Genomic DNA, 25,871 nt, shown 5'->3' with positions numbered 1-25,871 from the left:
GAGTGTGTTTATTGGTCTCTATGTACCCTTGTGAAAGACTAATGACCTGTCCAAGTCAGCTGGGATAGGCTCCAGCCCCCATCGACCCTACAGAGGATAATGTATAGATTTATAGATAATGGATGGATGTATATAATGTCATGTGGCCATGGTTTGTGTCCGATGAACTAATTAAAACATTGGACAACATCAGTAAATCAAAAAACATGTAAATTTCATTGAGACTGCATAATTTCCCCAGTGATGAATCAATAAGAATCAAGTTTATTTTCATCTTATCTTAAGACATGATGGCACCTAGAACATCTGGACTTGTTTGTCAAATTTACTGTAAATGATAAAATACATTAGTGGCATAAAATGTACATCAGGTAAAAATGTAATCCCACAGGAAGAAAAATCATGTTGAATATGTTTTGGATTTTATCCATTTTTACATGCACACACGCACACACACACACACACACACGCGCGCACACACACACCCAGCTGCATGGCAGCTCGGTGACCATGGTGTGTATCTGTCGCCACTCTAAAGCGCTTTGAGCACCACTAAGGTAGAAGAGCCTGTAAGTCCAGATCATTACACAAACACACACTGCAATAGCGAACAATGAGAAAAAGAAACTAAATGCTATGACTACTCTTTCTCATTCATCAGCTTGTTGATCTCAGGCTCACAGTGGTGAGAGTGAAATAGAAGAAACGGTGTGTAAAATATTTATACAAAAGTAAGAATCCAAGAAAATGTGACTTAACTGCGATCAAAAGAGTGGTTATTGCCAGCTGCAATGTTAGACTTTTTTTCTTTGAATCAGATGCCTTTGACAATTTAATGTATCCCTAAAGTATGACTTATTCATCTCAAGGACTTCTGTTCTTTCTGTCAGGTTATTTATTTTAATTCATACAAAGGTGTAAAAACAAGTGCTCTGTATTTTGCAGTTAGGTCTATTAAACATAGGAGATAAATACCGACAGCTGATGGCAGAGACATATTCTTTTTGTGAGACATCAAATACGAAAATATGCTGTTTTTGAAATATCAAGTCCCTTATAGGTAAATTATAATACAACAACATACTGGTGCATGTCTACCCTTGCTCTCTGAAGCACACTGTTCATCATAATGCCTCCAAATGACTTCCACTAGCCCTGCAGCCTGCTGTCTGCGGGCTGAAGCACAGATTCTCTCCAGACTGTGTTCCCCATTAGATGTAATAATTCTGACGGAGCCCAGCTGAAGTGTCTGTCAGACAGAAGGTGGGTAATAAGCAGAACAACAGGGACCGTGACCTGACATTTATGAAACAGCGCCGTCACCGAAGCCCGCTCTGAACGAAGCTCAGAATCTCTGCCATCAAGCAGTTACTACCAGGCCGAGCTGGAGGCCGTGAGTGTGTGTGTCGGTTCTACTCGCAGGCTGAAACGCTGCTGATTTTTGCGGTGTTTTCGGTCCAGGGCTGCAGGTTCTGCAGGGCAAACAGAGAGCTGTTCTGCAGGCACAGCGGGTCCGGGGTCACCGGCTGGTTGATGGTCTTCTGGAAGGCCTCCTGCTGCAGCTGCATGAGAATCCTGTTGGCCTGCTGCCGCTCCGCCTCCCGCTCCTCCGCCGTCTGCCGCCTGCAGCAGCGACAAGGAGACACCGCAGATGCTCACATCCAGACAAACGGACAGAAACAGACTGACTCAGACTGAATAATAACCACCGCTGTAGTGATCGGGCAGTGACACAGAGTATAGAAATCGAAAACGACTGCATTACAATTTGCAATTAGTTTTTGTTTCTTGCCAATCAGATGACAAGTTTTGCAACGGAGTTTCAGTCAAATGTGCACCAGCTAGTGTATGTTCTGATTGACAACAGAAGTGGCTATTCTAATCTATTACAATCGACATTAAAAAAAGGGTATCCACTCTACAGATTTGAGATATAATAAGTGTATTTCAATGGACCGACTATTAACCCTGTAAGTAAAACCCAAACACAGAAAAAATGAGCAAAAAAAAAAAGAATATATATATATATACTAAAATAATAAAAAAAAATAAATGTAAGATGCATCTTTTTTTTGCTACAGTGGCTATGTTAATCAAAACGTAATTATTGCTAACGAAGGATTGAAGTCGTAAACACAGTCGTAGCAAATCGGTAAGTTCTATTTGGACAAAGATTTAATCTCTTTCTCGGCTCATTAAAAAAACCTGAATTGTCTATTTAATTGCATTTTTCTGACCGCTTTTACTGTCACATAAATGAGCAAAAGCAATATGCCGAAATGATTTCTCTACAATGACTTTTAAAAAATAAATGTTACAAAGTATTTTAAACATCACATTTCGATTCCCACTTAGTGTCCACGAGTTGAATTCTGCCCTGGTCTGTTAAGATTGGTTTAAAATATATGACTGTCTTATTAACGCCACGTGAGCTTTTGTTGATGAAACTTAATTTGCATTGTAAGGGGTACACCAAGACTTGATATTTTATTTATGGAATATGCTGGACACACTGTAGTTTCAATGTATTTGTATGAAACCTCCATGAAATGTACTATATTTCTTTACTGAAAAAAATGTGTTTATAATAAATGGACAATGGAAAATAACAAATAAGCTACCTCAGAAAACTGTACAAATTACGTTCACATTGCTTATCTCATAAAAAGATACTGAGGGAGGTGGGAGGGAAGCTTGTGAAGAAGTTGTGCTTCTATATGTAATCACAGAACGATGTGTTTTGGTCTATAGAGACCGATAAAAACCATTAGAGGATTACTTAATAATCAAATACGACTTGTTGGTTCGTGGCTCTAAAATGCTCAAATAATCACACATGCCTGAATAGAAACAATTCTGTCTGCAAAATCTGAAAAAAAAAACAATGGTTCGAGTGAGTTTACCTCCATTTGGTGCGTCTGTTTTGGAACCAGGTTTTGACCTGAGCGTCGGTCATCTTCAGGGCTTTGGCCAGCGCGGCCCTCTCAGCGGAGGCCAGGTACTTTTGCCGGTGGAAGCGCTTCTCCAGCTCGCAAATCTGCAGCCTGGTGAACGACGTCCGAGGCTTCTTCTTCTTAGGAGGCGTGCGGTTCTGGTAGGGGTGACCTACACGGCGTGTCACAGTGAGGGGTGAGATGGACACTGGACAGGACAGGAGGACAAGGAGGACAGGAAAATAGGAAGGACAAACAGACAGAAAATAAGCGGAAATGCAGACAGAGCAGCAGCAAGCAGTAGCAGCAGCACTATTGGACACAAGACCTGGATTCGATCAGTCCATTAAATGATCCGAGTAAATCCTGTATAGGGTTTTTCCATAAATATGATAATGATGATGCTCTAACATATGGGCACTCTTCTAACGTAGCCAATTCATTGATCCATTTTAATACATGAACACATTTGGTTACTATTTATGACAGAATCTTTAGTTAAACTGTTTATGTATCTGTGTATTTCTGTCCAAACCTTGACATATTCAGAGAGCAGAACATGCTTTGGGCCCGACTGAAATGATGCTAAAAATAATTAATATCATCACTAACAGTCAACAGTATCAACAGTAAATCAGTTAGATCCTTAGTTATAAACAGACATACATTTATTTGTATTGGCACAGTGTAAGAGGTTTAATGTGAAGATGCAAGCAGTTTCCTGTGCAGTGGGAGAAAGCAAAGGCTTAGAAACAGAGAGGAGATAAGAGTGCAGGGTGGACAGCTTTAGGGGAGACACACAGATCACACTGTCCAGCACATTAATGACATAGAGCAGATAGGATGACATTATAAGGTGCCAAACAACCTTTAAATATTACTGTCAGTCTGGATCTGACAGTCTATCACAGCTCAGAGAGAAGAGTGGGAATCCTTTAGCAGTGACGTTGCCTTATAAACCACATACACAGTACCGTTCAAAAGTTTGGGGTCTATATTTTTGAAAGAAAATAATTTTTTCAATAAAGATAACATTAAATGAATCAGAAATACAGCCTAGACATCGTTAATGTGGTAAATTAATATTTTAGCTGGAAATGGCTGATTTTTAATGGAATACCTACATAGGGGTTCAGAGGCCCATTTCCAGCAACCATCAGTCATGTGTTCTAATGGTACATTGTGTTAATTAATGGTGTTGAAAAGCTAACTGATGATTAGAAAACCCTTATGCAATTATGTTAGCACATGAATAAAAGTGTGAGTTTTCATGGAAAACATGAAATTATCTGAGTGACCCCAAACTTTTGAACGGTAGTATTACTACTACTACTACTACTACTACTAATAATAATAATAATAGTAATAATGATAATAATAATAATAATAATAATAATAATAATAATAATAATAATAATAATAATAATAATAATAACAATAACAATAATAATAATAATAATAATAATAATAATAATAATAATAATAATAATAATAATAATTGCTAGATGCAGGGAACTATTAGGTTTATTGTGAAAGCTAAGGCAATTCATTTGTGTATATATTCTTAAATTTTGTGTTGTGTATTTTTTCTTATTTATATTGTATAAACAGTGTATATATCTTCGGTTTTAATTTGTTCTCTTGATTTTTCTTACTGTCACTTTGCTGCTGTGAAATTGCAAATTTCCCCTTGTGGGACTAATAAAGGATTTTATATTCTAAGGCTGATTCTAGTTGGTAGCCTTATAAAGACCATTGTCAGTTGAATGAAATTTTGAATTGTGGTACTGATTAATCTTCCCTTTTCCCTTTCCTTTATATTTTTTTCCCATTTTATTCAGAGATTTACAACAACATGGAAATAACAATCAAGCTAAAAAATATATTTAAAAAAATAAGAAACTCACCAGGACAGACTCCTTAGATAGAGGCTAGTTCCTGATACTGTGTGGGTCGTTTATCACTATTTATATGCAGGCAGCGCACGGTCAGATAATGAGACACACACAGGTACTTTAGAAGCCAGTTTTCTTGAGCTGAATTCTAAATAAATGCTAAACGAACAGTAGAAATAAATATTTAGTGGTGACCGATATTACACAGACTATCACTGTAATATAATAATGTGTTCTTTGTGTTGTGTACCTGTGAACCTGTCTTTGGTGTACCGCCGGTTGCTCTCCATCCAGGGGAACGTGAGCGCGGTCAGGTTGTTGATGCTACCGCTCACGGGCGGTAGAGACGAGCTCCCGGCGCTCAGAGGCCGGTGAGCGGGGACCCGGATGACCCCGGCAGGATTCATATTTGTGCCGTTCATGTTCACGGCCATGTTCACGTGATAAGCTCCGCCGAGGGGGGTCACCCCGCACGAGCTGCTGGTTCCGCTGTATCCGCCGTTAGCGCACGTCAAGCCGCCATTCACGCCGCCGCTCGGGCCGCTGTTGTAAGCAAGGTGTCCGTAGTCCGGCTCGTGCATCCTGGAGCCCAGCATGCAGCTCTGCTCCACGGAGCTGAGGATCTGATCGATGCCGAAGCTGATCGGCTCCACGTGCGCGTGCTGCTGCAGATGCGGCCCCAGTAGTCCTCCGTGCTCCATGGCCTCTCTGAGCCCCCTGCTCCCGCGCGAGGAACAGAGGATGCTCCACACGCCGCTCCCGGCACTCTTTTCGTCTGGGCTTTTTCTGCTCGCGCTCCGGTCGTTATCTAGTGAGCGCGGGTGCACGTATGTGCATCTATCCGTGAGCAGGAGAGCGAGGCTGGATTCCCCCTTCCTCCTCCCTCCTCCCCCACTCCACGAGGACATCAATCAAAGGGCCAAATAGACAGCGCGAGATTAAGACTCAGATTCGGGCCTACTGACTGAATGGGCCGGAGACCGGAGCTATAGACACAGAACACTTCATTAAACAGCTGCTGAGATACTGAGCTGCTCTCTGCGGCCCACACACACAGAGGAAGCTTTACGTCGCACTTTGAACAAAACCTTTTTTTTGTTGTTGTTGCTTTATACGACTTCTCCGTCCATCCCCAGACTCTCGGCTCTGTTTTGACTGAAGTTCACAACAAACCAAATGATTTTTATCAATTCTTGCGGGTTTTCAGTGCTTGTTGTCACACTGAAGGTCTCTGTTTAGAACGAAATTTGCGACAAATATTTAAACTTTTTCTACGGAAAATCAGGTCATAAATCCCAAATTAGCAGACAGCCTGTACACACAGCTCCTTCGCAAAAGGGCTGCAATTACAGTTTATAGTTAACGATTGCAACAAAACACAGCAATTACGCAAGTTAATTCTATTAGACAATTAATTTATAACACGTCATTAAAGGTTCAGGCCTGACAGCTTCAGCTGTGGTTGGATTTAAAGTCATGGAATCAGTCAAATAGAGAAAAAACAAAACTCCTAATCATTTAGTAATGAGTAGCTGATCTACGTTTTATTTTAATTCTACTCTCGGTCTTTTCCACACAGCTACACATACCCAAACACAGGCAGATTGATTTAGATTTGCATTGTGAAGCTGCAGGAAAACATTTACACCAGCCGAAGAAATAAAAATCACAATATTCATTTAAAAAAAAAAAAAAAAAATCGTTCCCATAGTGTTGTACACAATAATGTTTTATGTCTATTGGAGTGTCAGTGTTAGTGATAAGGCACAAAGGTCTGGAAAAAGTAGAGAAATAACCAGAGAACTTTAGAAATATGGCAAAACTGCACAATACAGAAAGTGGCCAAATGACCCACAACTATGAATCTACCATGCATGTAAGCTCACAATAAAATTCAAATAAAAATGAAAGAAATCTCCCATTAATAAACCTGCAGCAAATAAATTTCCATCCTGTAACAACTTCGACCCCTAGTGAAAATGTGAACCTTAATAAATGAACCTAATGGGCTCAAATTATTCATTATGAATCGGTGAAAAATTTGAACGCATGCTGCTCATTTGTTGTAGAGGTTGCGCCATTATTTATTCATGTCCAGAGTGATGACATTGTTGTAAACACTGGATGCGTCTTCATTTGTTACTGCGGAACACAAGCGCTAGAATTTGTTGCTGCACTGCGAAAAAAACTGCCGAAACCTCGGAGTTCAAGTGACTTTTTTTTGTGAACAAAACAAATGATAAGTCATTATTTGGCATTACTGTACACTCATTAAAAATATTAATGAATGTGGAAATGATCAATGGCTTCTACAGCAGGTATCAATTAGAGGGATATACATTGTACCATAACAAATGAGTGCAACTTTATTCAATCATAGATCATAAATAACGAGCAGCATTTTATAGAACATCTTTACTATTACTATGTTCTGCCGGTGCTGTTCCAAGACACAATCATACCGACCCCACAACAATTAAATGAAAAATTAAACCGTGTGGCTCATTGATTTCCTCTTCTTCTAAAAGCCACTGGGACTTAATTACTGAACGCGGGGCATTAAAGTATTAATATTTAATATGCTTTGAACGGTTCTCATTGGCCAATTGACCGACGTCAAATTTTAATGCACACAGTAGCCTATCCATACACTGAGGTGCAGCTCTTCGTGTTAACGTGAACCAATAATGAACAGGAGGCTAAATTACTGGCATGAAATGCAATAACTGATGCAGCAAACATTAAGAGATGTTTATTCAGCTGCTGCTTAGGTTATAAATCCAAAAAGTTGTTTGTATTACTGTTATTATTATTATTATTATTATTATTATTATTACTATTAGTATTGTTATAGCTGTTATTATAGTTATTACTACTACTACTACTACTACTACTACTACTACTAATCAGTAGTATTAGTATTATTGGGGATGTCCAACATCGGCTTTTATGCCAATAACCAATATGCCGATATAGTTCAGATTTCGATATTAACTGATACCAATATATGTGGGCTATTTAATCAATTTCAGGTAACATCACATATCTCCTGTAGTGGAAGAAGCGCATCATGCCCAATTTTATTGTGATTCCCCATTGGATGCAACAAATGCAACAAGGCTTTCCAAATGTAAACATTGCCTGTGCAAAATAAGAAGACTACTTCAACTTAAGTTATGGAATTTATCCCATATATATATATATATATATATATATATATAATAGAGCTGGGATATTAACGCGTTAATTTCGATTCATTAAATACAGCGAAAATAACGCGTTAAACCTAATAACGCAATTACTTGCACCATCCTCAGTTCCCTCATTTCTGGCACACCGGTAACGCTGATGAACACTCCAGCCGAGTAGGTGGCGGTAATGAACCTAAAGTCTGTTTGTAGCCATGAAGAAGAAGCACAGGAAGCACTGAGTGAAGTCAGGCACTGGTGAACAGTGCAGGAAGATGAGATTGAGCTTGTTGGGCAGAAGATTTTCTTTTAAAAATCTTCCCGATGGCAGCTTGGATAAAAGCCTGGTTGTGTGCAAATTGTACAACAAAGAGTTTTCTGATCACTGCAGCACTTCAAGCCGACGGTATCACCTCAATATAAAACATGTTGCTGGTAGCACCAGAGCTAACTTTAGCTACGAGTCATGCTAACGGCTAACGGTGTAGCCATCCCATAATAGACCACTTTTGTAGACAGTGCTTCAGTTTACAAAAAGTCTTAAAATGTTGAATAAAATTGCTATAATTGTACTTATATTTGCAGTAATCTGTGAATGTAGCACACAGATGAAAAATGCAGACAAATAGAAATGAAACATTTTTGTGGTTTAAGTTTTTACTCCGTGGAGGCTCTGCCTCCTTGGAGGAGGAAGAACCTAAACAACAAAAATATCTCTTTTAATAACTTAATTATAAAATTTTTGTTTATAAAAAATTGCATAAATAAAAATTGATATTCCTATAAAAAGAACCATCAAAATATCACCATTTATCAGACCCAGAAAAGATAAAAACAGAATGAATCTCTGGATTTTCAACTTTCTGAAGCTCCTTGAACTACTTTTGCTGATTTTATGTGCCATACAGTGGAAAAAAACAACTAAATTCAGGCTTTAAGTCATCAAAATCACTTTTTTCTGTATGCCCCTGTTTCTTTTTTTTAAATAAATTTTAAATTATAAACACGTATATGTCTATTAATTGATTCAACTGTCAACCACAATATATTTGAATTGAAAAACTTGACTTATTGTGTCAAATATTGCTATTTGACAAAGCTGCAATTAATTGTGATTAATTAATTACAACACCTGTAATTAATTAGATAAAAATTTTTAATCGCGTCCCACCACTAATATATATATATATATATATATATATATATATATATATATATATATATATATATATACATATATATATTTTTTTTTTTTAATTGTCTGAAACAACGGTTCACACTCTCCTTCTCTCTTCCTACGAGTAAATGCTGGCGAAATCCAGGGATTATTTATCGGTTTTCATGATAAACAAAAGAAACATTAATGATATTGACCGATATTTACATGTTTATGCCAATATCGGATGATGATATTGGTGGGCCAATATTATTGGACATCCCTAGTTATTATTGTTGTTGCTATTATTACTATAATTATTATCATTATTATTATTATTATTACTAATTTGTAGTATTATTAGTAGCAGTAGGAGTAGGAGTAGTTGTGTTATTAATATTACTATTGTAATTATTATTATTATTAGTAGTAGTCATAATGAAATGTGTAAATACTGTATATTGAATTTAATTACATTTAGTATTCTATAGATTTTAAAATTATAAGCATTTTTTATAGTATTGTACAGCAAGATTTTTAGAGTATATACTAAGCTTTAATGTTAATGCTACTAACCTGCCTTTTTGTTATCTATGTTGTTGTATGTAAGCTGCTGAAGACTTGAATTTCCCTTGGGATTAATAAAGTGTCTATCTATCTATCTATCTATCTATCTATCTATCTATCTATCTATCTATCTATCTATCTATCTATCTATCTATCTATCTATCTATCTATCTATCTATCTATCTATCTATCTGTCTATCTATCTATCTATCTATCTATCTAGTTGTAGTATATTTTGAGCAGGGGATCACCAGGCACCATTCCTCATATGCCTGACAGTACACTGGCAGTGGCATCTTTTCAAACTCAATTACCGAGCTAGCCTTTTCATTTCACAGGCTCAAATGTCCTTATGGGGTTTGGAAAAAAGCTTAACTCTTCACTTCAAATGGAGACAGGTATTGATTTCTTGCCCTTTTACGCAGCAAGAGCTCCACAAGCAGAATAATCTCTGTTGCTGAGGCTGCCACAGTGCATCAGAAACTCTGCTTAGCCTTTGGTGCCACAAAAACTATTGAAGTCCCTTCAGACATGCTGCCTTTTTTTATGAATCTGATAGTAATTTAACTCATAGGCCCTGTCTATACATGCATTTTTTTAAACTTCTATCACACGAGAAATTCTTCAGGGCTCCATGTTAGAGCCACTTCTCTTTTAGAACAATGTATTTCCATTATGAGTAGTCAGTATTTCAGATCTTTGTAATGGTGATGATTCACAGATTCCACTGAAACCATGTTTCAACCCTGTGCAAAGATCTGAGTGACTTTGACGAAGACTAAACTGTGAGGCTGGCATTTCTAAAACAGCATGTCTTGCGGTCGTTTCACATAGTTAGGTCTAGAGCTTACAAATTTTAAACAGACAACAGAGAATTCCTATAAGCAAGCAGTCAGCGATTGTGGGAAGGAACAGAAAAAAAGGAGGAGGGGGTGGGGACTCAGACAGAACCAGGTTCAGGGAAGGCGGATGTCTGCCTCAACCAGTTGGAGTGAGAGTGGGGATGGGGGGATGGGGGAGAGCAGGAGGGGTTGGAGTGAGGATGGCAAATGGAAAATAGGCGAATTATACAAACAGAACAATGAACAGTTTGGAGGTCGCTGAGACCAGCGGCTGCAGATCAGGCATGTGTAGCTCCACATCCAGAGAAACCTGCAGAGAGAACAAACACAGGACCTTGGAGGAAACACAGAATTAGTGATATGTAATGTTGATATATAACTGTATGGAAGAAGTAGAGAGGAGAGGAGCTCAGTGCATCATGGGCTCCCCCAGTGGTCTAAACCTGTGGCAGAATAACTAAGGGACGACTCAGTTGATCCTGAGGAGCCCTAACTATAAGCTTTATCAAAGAGGAAATTTTTAAACTTAATCCTAAAAGTAGAGAGGGTGTCTGCTTTCCGATCCCAAATTGGGAGCTGATTTTACAACAGAAGAGAGGATAACTTCCCATTCTATTTCTTGAAACTCTGGGAACCACAAATAAACCTGCAGTCTGAGAGTGAAGGACTCTGTTACAATGATATGATACAGTAAGGTCTCTAAGAGAAGATGGAGCTTGGTCATTAAGAGTTTTATATGTGAGAAGCAGGATTTTAAATTCAACATTTTTAAAGCTAATACAGGAGAAATTTGATCTCTCTTACTGGTCCCCGTCAGAACTCTGTCTGCAGCATTTTGTATCAGCTGGAGGTTTTTAAGAGCATTATTGTGACATCCTGATACTAAGGAATTTCAATAGTCCAGCCTAGAAGTTATAAATGCATGGACAAGTTTTTCAGCATCACTCTGACATTACTTTTACTGCTGTGCCCCTGTAAAGTGGTAATAAACCACATCCCCTCGTTGGGACCTGTCACCTGCCCCAGTATTTGTCGCCACTCTGTGACAATTTGAATGCATCACAATATTGATTTAAACTCTGTCCAAAGCAGTAACAGGCCCCACCCCTTTGCAATTTCATGAGGCCCAGCTGCCAGCAATATTCTTGCAAAAATGCATACCCTTAACTTAATATTTTGTTGCACAGCCTTTTGAGGCAATCACTGCAATCAAACCATTTCTGTAACTGTCAGTGAGACTTCTGCACCTCTCAGCAGGTATTCTGGTCCACTCCTCATGAGCAGACTGCTCTAGTTGTCTCAGGTTTGAAGGGTGCCTTCTCCAGACAGCATGTTTCAGCTCCTTCCACAGATGCTCAATAGGATTTAGATCAGGGCTCATAGAAGTCCACTTCAGAATAGGCCATCATTTTCCTCTTAGCCATTCTTGGGTGTTTTTAGCTGTATGTTTTGGGTCATTATCCTGTTGCAAGACCCATGACCTGCGACTGAGACCAAGCTTTCTGACAATGGGCAGCACATTTCTCTCTACAATACCTTGATTAGTCATGAGATTTCATTGTACCCTGCACAGATTCAAGACACCCTGTGCCAGATGCAGCAAAGCAGCCCCAGAACATAAAAGAGCCTCCTCCACGTTTCACAGTAGGGATAGTGTTCTTTTCTTGATATGCTTCATTTTTGCGTCTGTGAACATAGAGCTGATGTGCCTTGCCAAAAAGTTCCAGTTTTGCCTCGTCTGTCCATAGGACATTCTCCCAGAAGCTTTGTGGCTTGTCAACATGCAGTTTGGCAAATTCCAGTCTGGCTTTTTTATGATTTGTTTCCAACAATGGTGTCCTCCTTGGTCGTCTCCCATGAAGTACACTTTGGCTCAAACGTGGTGGTGCGGTCTGACACTGACACTGATGTTCCTTGACCTTGGAGTTCCCCTTTAATGTCTTTAGAGTTTGTTCTGACCTCTTTTGTTACCATTCGTATTAGTCGTCTCTTCCATTTGTCATCAATTTTCCTCCTGCTGCCATGTCCAGGGTGGTTGGCTACAGTCCCATAGATCTTAAATTTCTGAATAATATGTGCAACTGTAGTCACAGGAACATCAAGCTGCTTGGAGATGGTCTTATAGCCTTTACCTTTAACATGCTTGTCTATAAATTTCTTTCTAATCTCCTGAGACAACTCTCTCCTTCGCTTCCTCTGGTCCGTGTTTAGTGTGGTACACACCATGTTACCAAACAGCACAGTGACTACTTGTAACCCTATAAATAGGCCACCTGACTGATTACAAGTTTGTAGACAGCTGTGATGCTAATTAAAGGACACACTTTGATTGAACATGTCCCTATGGTCACATTATTTTCAGTCTTTTCTAGGGGTACCATCAATTTTGTCCAGGCCTGATTCATGAGTTTATTTTTTAAAACAATTCTGTTGAACGACGGTTCAAAAGCAATGTCTGATTTTCGTTGGTTAATTTTCATTGAATTTTTATTTATTAGTACTTTTGTCAGATTCAAATTTTTTCTGTGACCACTGTGGTTTTTTCTTTCATTAACAGAGGGGTACCAACAATTTTGTCCACGTGTGTATTACTGTTGTTCTTGTTGGTGTTAAATATTTTTAACCAAATGAAATGAATCTACAAATATTTACGATGTCCATCAAATAGCAGTTCAAGCATTTTAAGGAAGTGAACAGTACAGAGTCAAACAGAACACAAGGGAAGAAAGAGTGGTATGACATGGAAGAAGCATGTATGAAACACCTTAACCATACAACTGTCAAGAGAGTCCTTTTAGGGAAATTTTGCCTTCATTAGAAAGTGGAGAGCTGACAGGAATTGAGGTGACAAGGAAGGGCCTGAGACATCAACATCCTGAACTCCCTTTTTTGAGATATGAAGTCGCCTGTCATAGTAACACTCTCCAAGTTACTCCAGAGTGCAGTAAAATACAACCCTAACCAAGATTTACAGTAATAGACTTACCACAACTGACCTACAACTTGTCATAGCTTTCCATATAAGGCCTGCTGTTATTCAGGTCCAGGGATGTTGATCTCTTGAGGAGAATAGATTGAGTAGCTGATGGAAGGAATTGTTGGCTATGGAGATATTTCTCTTTCTGTTGAAAGGAAGCTGGGAATGGTTGATGCTTGGCACAAGCTCTCAGAGCGGAAGATGGAATTTTTAGAGGCTGATGAAGAAATTTTTTCTCACTATGATCTCTGATGTGGACTTGCAGATGTTTCTGTGTGAATTTCCAAAGAGGAAGATGCATGTTGGCAGCAGTCAATTAAACTGACTGAATTCTGAATGAGGATTCTCTAGCATATGTTCTGAGAGGGTTCTTAGAGTCCTTACAGAGGAGACACAGTGCTCTTCCGGCATCAGTTATTTTTATTTCATGCGCAAATTTTAAAAAACATCCATCCATTATCCATACATAATGGTAGGCGGTAGGCTGGAGTCTATCTCAGCTGACTTAGGGCGAAGGCAGGGGACATCCTGGACAGGTCACCAGTCTATCACAGGGCTACATATAGAGACAAACAAGCACACTCACAATCACACCTATGGACAATTTAGAATCATTAATTAACCTCAGCATGTTTTTGGACTGGGCTGCACAGTGGCTTGATGGTTACCACTTTGGATTTGCAACTAAAAGATCCCTGGTTCGTTTCTCCGCCTTCACAGGATCTTTCTGCATGGAGTTTGCATGGTTTCCCTGTGCATGTGTGGGGTTTTTCTGGGTATTCCAGTCTCCTAGAACAGTCCAAAAATGTGCTCAGGTTAATTGTTAAATTGTCAATAGGTGTGACTGTTTGTATGTGTAACCCTGTGATAGACTGGTGACCTGTCCAGAGTGTCCCCTGCCTTCACCCCAAGTCAGCTGGGATAGACTCCAGCGACCCTAATGAGGATTAAGTGGTGTAAAGATAATGGATGGATGTTTTTGGACTGTGGGAGGAAGCTGGATAAAACCCACACATGCACAGGTAGAAATTGTGAACTGGGGATCTTCTAGCTGCAAGGCAACAGTGCTAACCACTAAGCCACTGTGCAGCCCTTTAAAACAAACAAACAAACAAAAAAAACCCAACTAATATCTACTTCATCTATGCCAATTACAGAGAATCAGGCCTTTATTTCGAATAACTTTATATTAAAGACATACATTTTTTTTCATGTTCCTAACTTCAATATAAAGATAATACAATTCCATTTCAGTAGTTCCATCAGTACAAAATCAATACTCACCACTCTCATTTCTCTTACCTGACAGAAAAGTTGTATTCATCCACAAATTAAGCCCACTCCTTTTGTTGCCTAATCCTCAACACAGAATGGACCAGGACTCTAGAATCATACAAAATCCTGAACTTCATTTACACTGTCATCTCCAGGCACCTTGCCACTACTGTGGTTTTGATTCATATGGTTCATATTGTGTGGTCTTTTCAGACCAGAATTATTTCAGGAAATCATTGTAAAAATATGATAACATTTTATGTAGTTTGCAATGTGCTAATACTGTAATTTACTTAATCTAGACTCAGATTAAACTTGATCACTATGTTTTCACTCTCCTTAAAACGAAAAATTTCAGTATATTTTAATTACATGTTATCTGTATATATTTTCCATGTTCCAGATGTTTATCTGAGGTATGTAATGCTTCATGTTTCCAGGACAACAATCTCTTGTATGAAATGCATTTGAGCTGATCATGTATGCCAAACCCCAAATTATTTCAGTAGAATAGGTTCCAGCAGAGGTCAAAACAGATTAAAAAAAATACAACAGCAATTTTCAATATTGAACAGTTAGAAGTTGCAATGACACAAGATCAGCAGCAGTCACTCTGTCAACCCTGTTGGCTCTGTGGTAACAAATGAGGGCAACATGTGTCATTAGTGCCTGAAGTCAGAGACACAACAACAGATCTGTGGAACTACAGTCCATCACTGGAGCCAGTGTGAAATGTCTCTTATTAGACAAAACACAATTTATCGCAGACACCATCAGTAAAACCATTAATCTAATGTGACAGTGTGAAAATGCATTTATGCCTTTATGGATTGAAAGAGAGGTAGCTTTTTGTGTTATTATATACATAGTTATGTATAAAATATACAGTAACCATTATATATAGGGTAAAAAATATTCACACTGTAAGTATCTGGTCAATTATCTGTATCTCTGTATGCTTCTGTTGGTGTTGTCAGCAGACAAATAGCAGTAAATGTTAGGTGTTTAGCTGTTTCTCATTGCATTACCTTTTTGTTTAGCCATTTAGTACTTATTAGAAGATTGTAAAATGTTGTGTTTGAGAGATGGTAGTTCTGATTACATGTTATCAGAGGGTTCCTTTGTGCCTTAGTTTCATGTCAGTTTATTATGTTAAAGATAAGGGTGAAGTTTCTGACACTACCTTACTGACTTCCATACCCTATCTGTGAGTTTGGACCTGTCTGAGTGAATTCATCTAGCCAGTCATAAAAGACTAACTTCAGTCACACGAAGAACGGTGAGTCCTGCAGCAGATGGTGTGAACCCTATGTAGCCCTGATCTCAACATGAGGGAGTCAGTCTGGGCTTACATGAAGAGAAATAAGACAGTGAGACAGAATCCGAAGAAGTACTATGGCAAATTCTCCAAAATGTTGTAAAAACCACTAAGTATCTGTATCTAAAACTGTGTACAAGGGTAGAATGGAAAACTGATGCAGTTTGAAAGCAAAAGAGTGCATATCAAATTTAATTTTTTTTGTTTATCCCATGAAATTTTTTAGATACTTCGATAAAAATTGGAGTATCAAAAACAAAAACAATTTAAGTGTCAGCAAGTGGATTGCAATTTATGCTTGGTCTTTTACAGAAAGACAAAGATCCCTGATGCACAGACTCTACATACATTAGTATTTTATAATGTGGAATCATACATCTGAGTTTGTCAGAAGACAGCACAAAGTGCGTTCTCTTAAGTTTCAGGGAAGTAAAAGATAAAAAACAAACAAACCAAAAAAAAAAAGAGAAAAAAAAATCCATCTTGGTACCTTCTAGACACACATACACACAAACCAACAGGTGGAATATGTCTGGTGGAACAGCAAACCCTGTCAGCACCCTGAGGCCTCAACAGCCCCCACATCCTCCGAGCGCATCAAGGTTGCTTCCATCCGAGTCATTTGAGTGTGTGCTTCCTGCTGTCTGTGGAAGACTTGGTGGGAGGAGTGGTGACTATTTTGGTTTCCACTTCTTATCCATCTGTCCAGTATGGGCAGCTTGGAGATGTTGTCTTCTACAGGACAGATAGGATCTTCCTCATGGAAAGATAGTGCATTGATATTCTTCTGCATTCAGGTCTTGCTGACAATCTAACCTGTGCATAACTAGTAATACTCTTTATGCACTAGCATCATGATAGACAGAATTTCTGGATGTGTCTTGTGCTATCCTGAGTGATTTCAGTGATTTATTTTTCTGAAGGTAAAGGTTAGCTAAAACATCAAGCCTGTCATAGAGGACAAAAAAAAAATCAAGATAAGTCCTTCAGTCCTGCTGTTAATGTAAACAAATAAGAGACGTGGTATTGTGTTATATTTGTGGTGTTTTATTGTGTAAAAAGTTAGAGCTCTAGGCCAAATCAATATTGATACCTCTATCTATCTATCTATCTATCTATCTATCTATCTATCTATCTATCTATCTATCTATCTATCTATCTATCTATCTATCTATCTATCTATCTATCTATCTATCTATCTATCTATCTGTCTATACTATTAGATCACTTAGAGACCCTTTGTTCAATCAGATGCTTCTCTGATAATACCGTGTTGTGGAAAAGAATCTAAAAACCTAAAGTGCCCAAAGCCTTTTGCACAGCACTATATGCTTAATCCAATGGTGCATTTGGAACATCTAATAAAATAAATAAAGTTTTTCTACAAAGAACATTGAAACTAGATTTCATACTTTCTTTACTACCTGGTTAAATCATTGGATATAACCTATGCAATCTTCAACTGGCTCCGACTTCTGCAGAAAGACGACTCACAAGAGTTAACATAAAACTGCCCTTAATCCTTACAACTGCCCCTTCTCTGTTTTTAAATAGATTTTAAGGCACATGCAGGGGTGGCCCCTCTTTATATTTCTGACCTGTTTACCCCACCTTGGCCACCTGAAAACAGAGGAGAAGTGGTCAGTGGACTCAAGACCTCTCCACTGTGAAATGATTTGGCAAAGCGCTTTGTAACTTTGTTGCTGATTTGACTCAACAAACTCACTGATCTGGAGGATCTAAGTATTTATCCTTAAGAGCTGAAAAAACAAAGACTGTCTGGTAGAAATGATGCCATGGTACTCATTTTCCAATCAAGAATTACACTTCTTAAATATAATATATCTGCAAAATATTCATGAATAACATCTTGTACGCTCACCATCCAGTCCAACCACTTCTCCATAAAAAGTTTGCTCTTAATGGACTAGTATAAATGCTGCTGCTGAACATTATAAAGACAGCAATTATATTGTAAAACAAATGTGACAATGACAATTTGTAGGGATATATTATAATTTTTGGGAAACAGTGTTGATCTAACCTGTGCTTACCTGACTGTCTTTTCCCATGTGTTCATGCTACAGTCTCACTGTGCCTGAGATCTGCAGATGTCTGTAGTGTTTGTCTGTATCTTGAGGTTATCTGAACCTTGTGCGGCAGCTGGTCTACGTTCACATCATCAACCATCAAATACATTAATGGTCGTAATTAAACATGGGTTTTAACGTTTGTAACGGACAAGCAACATCTGTACATCGGGTTGCAAAACGAATGAACTGTGACAAATACACTACCATTAAACAGTTTTGGGTCACCCAGGCAATTTCATGTTTTCCATGAAAAATCACACTTTTATTCATGTGCTAACACAATTGTACAAGGGTTTTCTAACAATCAATTAGCCTTTCAACATGATTAGCTAACACAATGTAGCATTAGAACACAGGAGTGATGGTTGCTGGAAATGTTCCTCTGTACCCCTATGTAGATATTCCATTAAAATCAGCCATTTTCAACTAAAATTTTAATTTACCACATTACCACATATTTCTGATTCATTTAATGTTATCTTTATTGAAAAAAAATGCTTTTGTTTCAAAAATAAGGACCCCAAACTTTTGAACAGTAGTGTATTTATAGTTTATTTAAGGCAACATCACTGCTAAAGGATTCCAGCTAGAACAGTCATTTACGACATTAACAATGTCTAGACTGTATTTCTGATTAATTTAATGTTATCTCCATTGATAAAAACTGCTTTTCTTTCAAAAATTAGGAGATATCTAAGTGACCCCAAACATTTGAATTGTAGTGTAGATTACAGTTTTTCTCAGTTGCTTTGGTACATTTCTCAGATCAGAATTGAAATTCTCAAAACTACTTGTTCAATCTTCACATCATTGTGTCACTTGTGCACATCACAAAAGCAGTTTCTCATTTCTCTGAACAAGTTGCAAATGCTTTGGTACATCCATGCAAATGATTATGTACAATTGTCTGCTGTTTCTGGGCTGCACAGTGGTGTATTGGTTAGCTCTTTCGCCTTGCAGCGAAAAGATCCCTGGTTCGCGTCCCGGCTTTCCCAGGATCTTTCTGCATGGAGTTTGCATGTTCTCCCTGTGCATGCGTGGGTTTTCTCCGGGTACTCCGGCTTCCTCCCACAGTCCAAAAATATGCTGAGGTTAATTGATCATTCTAAGTTGCCCGTAGGTGTGAATGTGTGAGTGATTGTTTGTCTCTATATGTGGCCCTGCGACAGACTGGCGACCTGTCTAGGGTCTCCCCTGCCTTCGCCCGAGTCAGCTGGGATAGGCTCCAGCCCCCCTGCGACCCTAATGAGGATTAAGCGGTGTATAGATAATGGATGGATGGATGGGTCTGCTGTTTCCTACATTATCAGCTTATGTCATGTTGATCAAAATGTATTATATTGGGTCTCTGTTGAATAGTCTCACCCCCCACAACATTTAGGAATTAGTTCACCGCATACGTCTTTACGTGCAAAATAGATGAACAAGCTGTCACAATGTCAAGGATATTTCTATACATTCCATTCATTCATACTTTTTTCCTAATCTGTCCTGAATTGGTAAATTGGTCCCAGGTGAATCTTGATTTTCTCTAACGAAGGGAAGTGTGTGTAGGGTTAGGATTTTCTGAAATTGCTCAAAGACGCAAGAGAAGATATTTGTGATATGGATGAGAATTTGTGTCCCAACAGACAGGAACGTCAGGAGGTGTAAGAAGACTGCACTGTAATTCCTACAGCACTGCATGTACAGTTTTCCCTAAGGAGATTGCCCTATGTTCACATTTCTACTTTCGTTTTTTTCTTTGTGCTATGCAGCGCTGTTTTCCTTTCTGTATCACAATGACGTGGTCTGTTAAATTACAATACAAACAGTAAAAGCGTAAATGTGAATGCTATCCAGTCTCTTGCAATCAATCTCCCACATACACTACAGTGTAACTTACAATTTACAGTACAGTTTTTCTCAGTCGCTTTGGTACATTTCTCAGATCAGAATCAAAATGCAGGACAAACAGGCTCAGGAACAGTTTCTACCCATGGTCCATCAGACTCCTGAACTCCTAACAGCCATTTCATCTACCTCCCATATTGCACATATCTGGCCTCCTTTGCACGTGGTGTCTTTTTCAATATTGTTTTGTTATATATGTACATTCGATTTTATTATTTAATGTTGATATTTTATTACGTACTGCTTATTGTTGTGCACCGTCCAGTGGAAGCTATCTATATTTTCGTCATGCCATGTATGATGACAATAAAGCTATTGTATTCTATAAATTCTCAAAACTACTTGTTTAATCTTCACATCATTGTGTCACTTGTGCACATCAAAAAAGCAGTTTCTCATTTCTTTGAACAAGTTGCAAATGCTTTGGTACATCCATGCAAATGATTCTGTACAATTCTCTGCTGTTTTCTACATTATCAATTGCTTATATCATGTTGATCAAAATGTATTATCATGGGTCTCTATTGAATAGTCTCACCTTCCACAACATTTTTGCATTAGTTCATTGTATAAGTCTTTCCATGCAAAATGGTTGAACAAGTTATCAACAAGTTTCTATATATTTCCATTAGACTTTTTTTCTAAATCTGTCCTGAATTGGTAAATTGGTCCCAGGTGAATCTTGACTTTCTCTAACGAAGGAAAATGCGTGAAAGGTTAGGGTTTTCTGAAATTGCTCAAAGGTGCATCTCGTGAACCATCAACTGGCAAGTATATATATAGCTGGAGCACAACACAATGTTACGCTGTCTGACAATGGAAGGACAAGGAATTGGACGGGGTCAAGAGCCAGAGAGAAGAAGAACAGGAAGAGGAGTGAGGCTGTGTGGTGGAGGAGTTGGGAGGCCAAACAGAGGAAGAGGCAGAAGAAGCTGAGGACATATGTGTGTTCCTGATGAGATAAGAGCCACACTTGTAGACCACATTCTCAATCATGGGCTTACAATTGCCGAGGCTGGTCGAATGGTGCAGCCAAATGTTGGGAGAACAACTGTGTCTTCAATCATTCAGACTTTTCGTCGAGAGAAAAGGTATGTAATCTGACCACAGGCACTGTACTGTAATGCTGTATATTTTCTGTAATGCTTCATACAATATTACAGTATTCCACTTACATTTTACAATATTCAGTCAGTATACTTTATACAGTGACATTTTGTCTTACTCAATTTTGTGTTTTGCATTTCTATATTTTTTTCACATAGGGCTGCAAGACAACCTCACAGGGGTGGCAGAGGGCCTCTTTTCACACCTGAACAGGAGGAGGCTATCTGCACCAGATGTTGTAGAAAACAATACCATAAGACTAAGGGAGATAAAGAGTGCCATTTTCGAGGACAACAACATCTTTGCAAACATCCAAACAGTCAGCATCTCAACCATTGACAGGGTGCTGAAAAGACACCAAATGAGTATGAAGCAGTTGTACACTGTTCCTTTTGAAAGAAATGGTGAAAGAGTGAAGGAGCTGCACTACCAGTATGTACAGGTAAAACATGTATGAGCATGCAGTAACTGTACCTCACAGTAAACACTACAACATCGTATAGTGATATACAGTACAGTAAATGTGACCTTTACACATTTCCTGTGGCTGTAATGAAGAAGATGCAATATATGCTGTATACATTTGACAAAGCTATATCTTGTCCAAAATGACAATGCATGTAATTTATAAAACTTATTTTGTGTCTTCTGGATATAGCGTATAATGGAACTGGAAGCAAGTGAACCACCGCACAACTTCATCTACGTGGATGAAGCTGGCTTCAACCTAACGAAATGCAGAAGGCGGGCTCGAAATATCATTGGCCACAGAGCTACAGTAGATGTGCCAGGTCAACGGGGCGGGAACATGACCATGGGTGTTGCTATCTCTGAGAATGGTGTGGTAACTCATATTCCAATAATTGGGCCATACAATACAGAGCATCTTGTCACCTTTTTAGACACTCTCTACAGGGATCTCATCCCTGAACAAGAGAGGGGTCAGACTGGAGAGAACTTGCCAAAGTTCGTGATAGTTTGGGACAATGTCAGTTTCCATCGCTCCAACATCATCAGGCAATGGTTTGCCACCCACAACAGGATGCTGATGGAGTTCCTCTCACCCTATTCCCCATTCCTTAACCCCATTGAGGAATTTTTCTCACCATGGAGATGGAAAATGTATGACTGCCAGCCACATACATAGATGACCCTTCTGGCTGCCATGGATGCAGCGTGTGATGACATCACAGCAGAAGCCTGCAGAGGCTGGATAAGACTCTCTAAAAGATTCTTTCCACGCTGCATCACAAGAGAAGATATTTGTTCTGACGTGGATGAGAATTTGTGGCCCAACAGACAGGAACGTCAGGAGGTGTAGGAAGACTGCACTGTAATCCCTACAGCACTGCATGTACAGTTTTCCTTAAGGAGATTGTCTTACGTTTACATTTCTACTTTTGTTTTCTCTTTGTGCTATGCAGTGCTGTCTTTTTCCTTTCTGTATTGCAATGACGTGGTCTGTCAACAAATTACAGTAAAAGCATAAATGTGAATGTTATCCAGTCTCTTGCAATCAATCTCCCTCATACACTTAAGTGCAACTTGCAATTTACTATAATTGCCATCAAAACATTAGTCACAGTTTACATCAGAACATTCCTCCAGAGTACACTGTTGTAATGACAACATGACTAACCAATTTGACTGTCTTATCCATACACAATGACACAAGGACTTGTCGTTCTGATGGCACTGACATGTTCATATTGACACAGATATTTACCTTTGAGAGATGACCTAAGGATTTTGAGCCAGAGACCGGCATTTGCAGGTAAATCCATGGTGTTTTGCTATTTGTATGAATTGTTTTGAGAAATGCAGTTACTGTTTTGCAAATGTTGAGGATGGTTAAAGAAATGTATCAAAGCAACTGAGAAAAACTGTAACAAAACAGTAAAAGATTTAAAACAATGATCATCAAATACTCTACTATTTTCAACAATGACTACTACGATAAGCATGGAAATCAGTCAAACTGTAGTTAAAATGTCTTGAAATGACAACAACACATCAAATACTAGACACTTCAGAAATAGACAGACTGGTGCCTGTTTAGCCCCAGGGGTGGGTGCTGCAGCCTAAATGACATGCTCAGATCCGGCATCTTGCTCAGGGAGAAGAAAAGAGCTGCAGCAAATGATCCAGGTCCTCAACCTCCTCTGCTCCCTCTCTTTTCCTCCCTCCTCTCTCACATTTGTACCATTCATGTTGCATTGTCATCTAACTAAACCCCTTTTTCACCTTCTTCTTCCTCAATGCTTCAGTCCTCTCCTCTCCAAACCATTTTGACAGAATTCAGCCAAAACCCGCTCTGTCATTTTGCTGAGTTGCAATGACACTGACAAAGTCAAGGTCAGCAGTCACTTTTGGTTTTCCATTTTCCTGTGTGTGGAAATTTGTGGTTTTTTATGGGTTTTACATTTAGTTAAATTATTCTTCCATGAATGTTGCACCAGCATTTTGTGATCCTTGGAAAACTGGCAATTGTTGCAGCCACTAAACTGAGTGTGCGCATATCTCTATCGTTTAGACGGCAAAACAACGCCTCACAAGAAGTGGAGTCAGTCAGGAGAAACAAATAAACACATTAGAAACCGAGAGTGGAAAGACTGTGTGTGTGTGTGTGTGTGTGTGTGTGTGTGTGTGTGTGTGTGTGTGTGTGTGTGTGTGTGTGTGTGTGTGTGTGTGTGTGTGTGTGTGTGTGTGTGTGTGTGTGTGTGTGTGTGTGTGTGTGTGTGCGTGTGTGTCTTTCTCACTCTCTCATCTTCCAGAGGTCAAAGGCCACACTCTAATTGGCTTAATGGACTGTCCTGACCGAAAACAGGCAGAAGTCAGGAGTCAGGTCAGCACCTAAATCAGAGGCCAATGAGGACCTGAGAGGAGCAATCCTGTAAACAGCCAAACCTTAGACACAACACTACCGTCCAGCAGCCAGACAGAGTTACTAAGCAGCTCTCACTCTGGACTCATAAAAAGAAAAAAAAAGTACAGATGGACTCACTGCTGGTAGGATCACAATCATGTGATCGTCAGAAGGCAGCTGACATAGCATTCACTTGTCATAGTTACAGTGACGCCGTGTCACCATCTCACAATGATACAGAAATCTTTAACAAATCCGTGGATCCAGACTATAAACCGCATCACTGCCAGAATCTAATCAGTTGGTCCTTGTGTCATTTCTAACCTTCCTTGAAAATTTCATCCAAATCCATTAGTCAGTTTTTTAGTAATGTTAACAGACAAACAGACAGACAGACAAACGTACGCCAATCGTCACATAACTCTGTCGTTCCATGGTGTAGTAACAGTGACTTTATTTACTATTTCATTCGTAAGTGGATTCAAAGCCTGGATTTTCTTTGTGAGGAGATAGTGATAACTATTGTGCTACCCTTTAACTGTCTTTACAAAATAAAAAATAAAAAAACTGAAGTATAACTATGAACAACATTCAATAAGGGAAAAACATAAGGATTTCCAGCAACAGGGAGCTTAAATACGGGATTTTTTGAAAACTAAATGCACACAACTATTAATTCTATTTATAGCATTGCACCTAGATAGACTTGACATTCAGAATTGGGCAGTTAAACAGCTGCAATGCTGAAGAGATTAAAAAATAAATTTGCTTTCAAGCCAGGAAAATGTTGTTTTGTGTTCAATTTCAGTAAAACTATGCTGAATATAGTAAATTCTGATGAACAACGGTGATGGGAATGATCACTGTGGGGGATAAGATGGCATAAAGGGCGAAGGTGGCAGATCTGGTGGCATGGTGTCAGGACAACAATCTTTCCCTCAATGCTGAGAAAACCAAGGAAATGATGGTTGATCCGAAGAAGGGGACCAAGCAGCACACACCTATATACATAGGCGAGACTGAGTTGGAGTCTCATCAGGCACATCACACCATAAAGAAGTTCCAGGAGCAGCTGTACCTTCTGAAAGGCTGAGGAAGTTTGGCAAGCCAGCCAAAATTCTGTCTAACTTCTACAGGGGTTGAGATTAAAACAGCCCAGCTCATCTCTGGGGCAGCCTCCCTCACACTGCAGGGCATCGACCGGACCAGGGTCCTCAGGAGGGCCTGCAACATCATCAAGACAGATTACACCCCTGACGCAGCCTTTTTACACTTCTGACATCAGGCAGGCGCTACAGAAGTGTGAAATCCAGAACAAACAGGCTGCTGAACAGTTTTTACCCACAGGTTATCAGGCTTGTGAATGACTCTCTTATGCACTCGCACCGAACTGGACTATTTCACTGACCTCTATACACCCACATAATGTACAACTGCTTACCTGGTTGCAGTATGCCCTTGATACTACTGTAAACACTTTATACTACTGTAATCACTTTATCACTGCAATAGTCAATTTATGCAAACCCGGTTTACAAATGCATGGTGCACTTTATGACCGCTGCTCCATCAGTTTAAGTCTATTTATTTATTTAGTCACTACTCTAATTTTTATATACTTTTATACATTGTGTCATTTGAATAAGGAGGATCAGCAAAATAAAAATTTCATTGTACATTGTACATTGTACAGTGTAATTGCCTAGTTTCGGTGTACAGGACAATTAACCTCTTGAATCTTCAATTCTGTGCTATTTTTGT

The 25,871-nt window shown here is 39.0% G+C and overlaps 2 protein-coding genes across 3 annotated transcripts; one reads left to right on the top strand and one right to left on the bottom strand.

Annotated features, from left to right (window-relative positions):
* Nucleotides 1–244: 244 nt before the first annotated feature.
* Nucleotides 245–5,719, bottom strand: tlx1 (T cell leukemia homeobox 1). 2 transcript variants are annotated; one of them, XM_023263800.2, is made up of 3 exons: nt 5,079–5,719; nt 2,904–3,105; nt 245–1,623 (listed from the first exon to the last, which is right to left on the bottom strand). In XM_023263800.2, the coding sequence occupies exons 1-3, from the start codon at nt 5,527–5,529 to the stop codon at nt 1,413–1,415; spliced, it is 864 nt and encodes a 287-aa protein (XP_023119568.1). In that variant the 5' UTR covers nt 5,530–5,719; the 3' UTR covers nt 245–1,412. The 2 variants fall into 2 exon arrangements, with proteins under 2 accessions (XP_023119568.1, XP_023119567.1); XM_023263799.3 differs by having other exon boundaries at nt 2,904–3,141; nt 5,079–5,700.
* Nucleotides 5,720–21,131: 15,412 nt separating this feature from the next.
* Nucleotides 21,132–22,622, top strand: LOC111564304 (uncharacterized). Its single transcript, XM_023263795.2, has 3 exons — nt 21,132–21,228; nt 21,403–21,686; nt 21,903–22,622. The coding sequence occupies exons 1-3, from the start codon at nt 21,132–21,134 to the stop codon at nt 22,389–22,391; spliced, it is 870 nt and encodes a 289-aa protein (XP_023119563.2). The 3' UTR covers nt 22,392–22,622.
* Nucleotides 22,623–25,871: the final 3,249 nt, after the last annotated feature.

The sequence above is a fragment of the Amphiprion ocellaris genome, chromosome 16, assembly GCF_022539595.1.
Source record: "Amphiprion ocellaris isolate individual 3 ecotype Okinawa chromosome 16, ASM2253959v1, whole genome shotgun sequence".
NCBI lineage: Eukaryota > Metazoa > Chordata > Actinopteri > Pomacentridae > Amphiprion > Amphiprion ocellaris.
The sequence above is the reverse complement of the archived record's forward strand: the minus strand, read 5'-3'. Positions and strand labels throughout refer to the sequence as shown.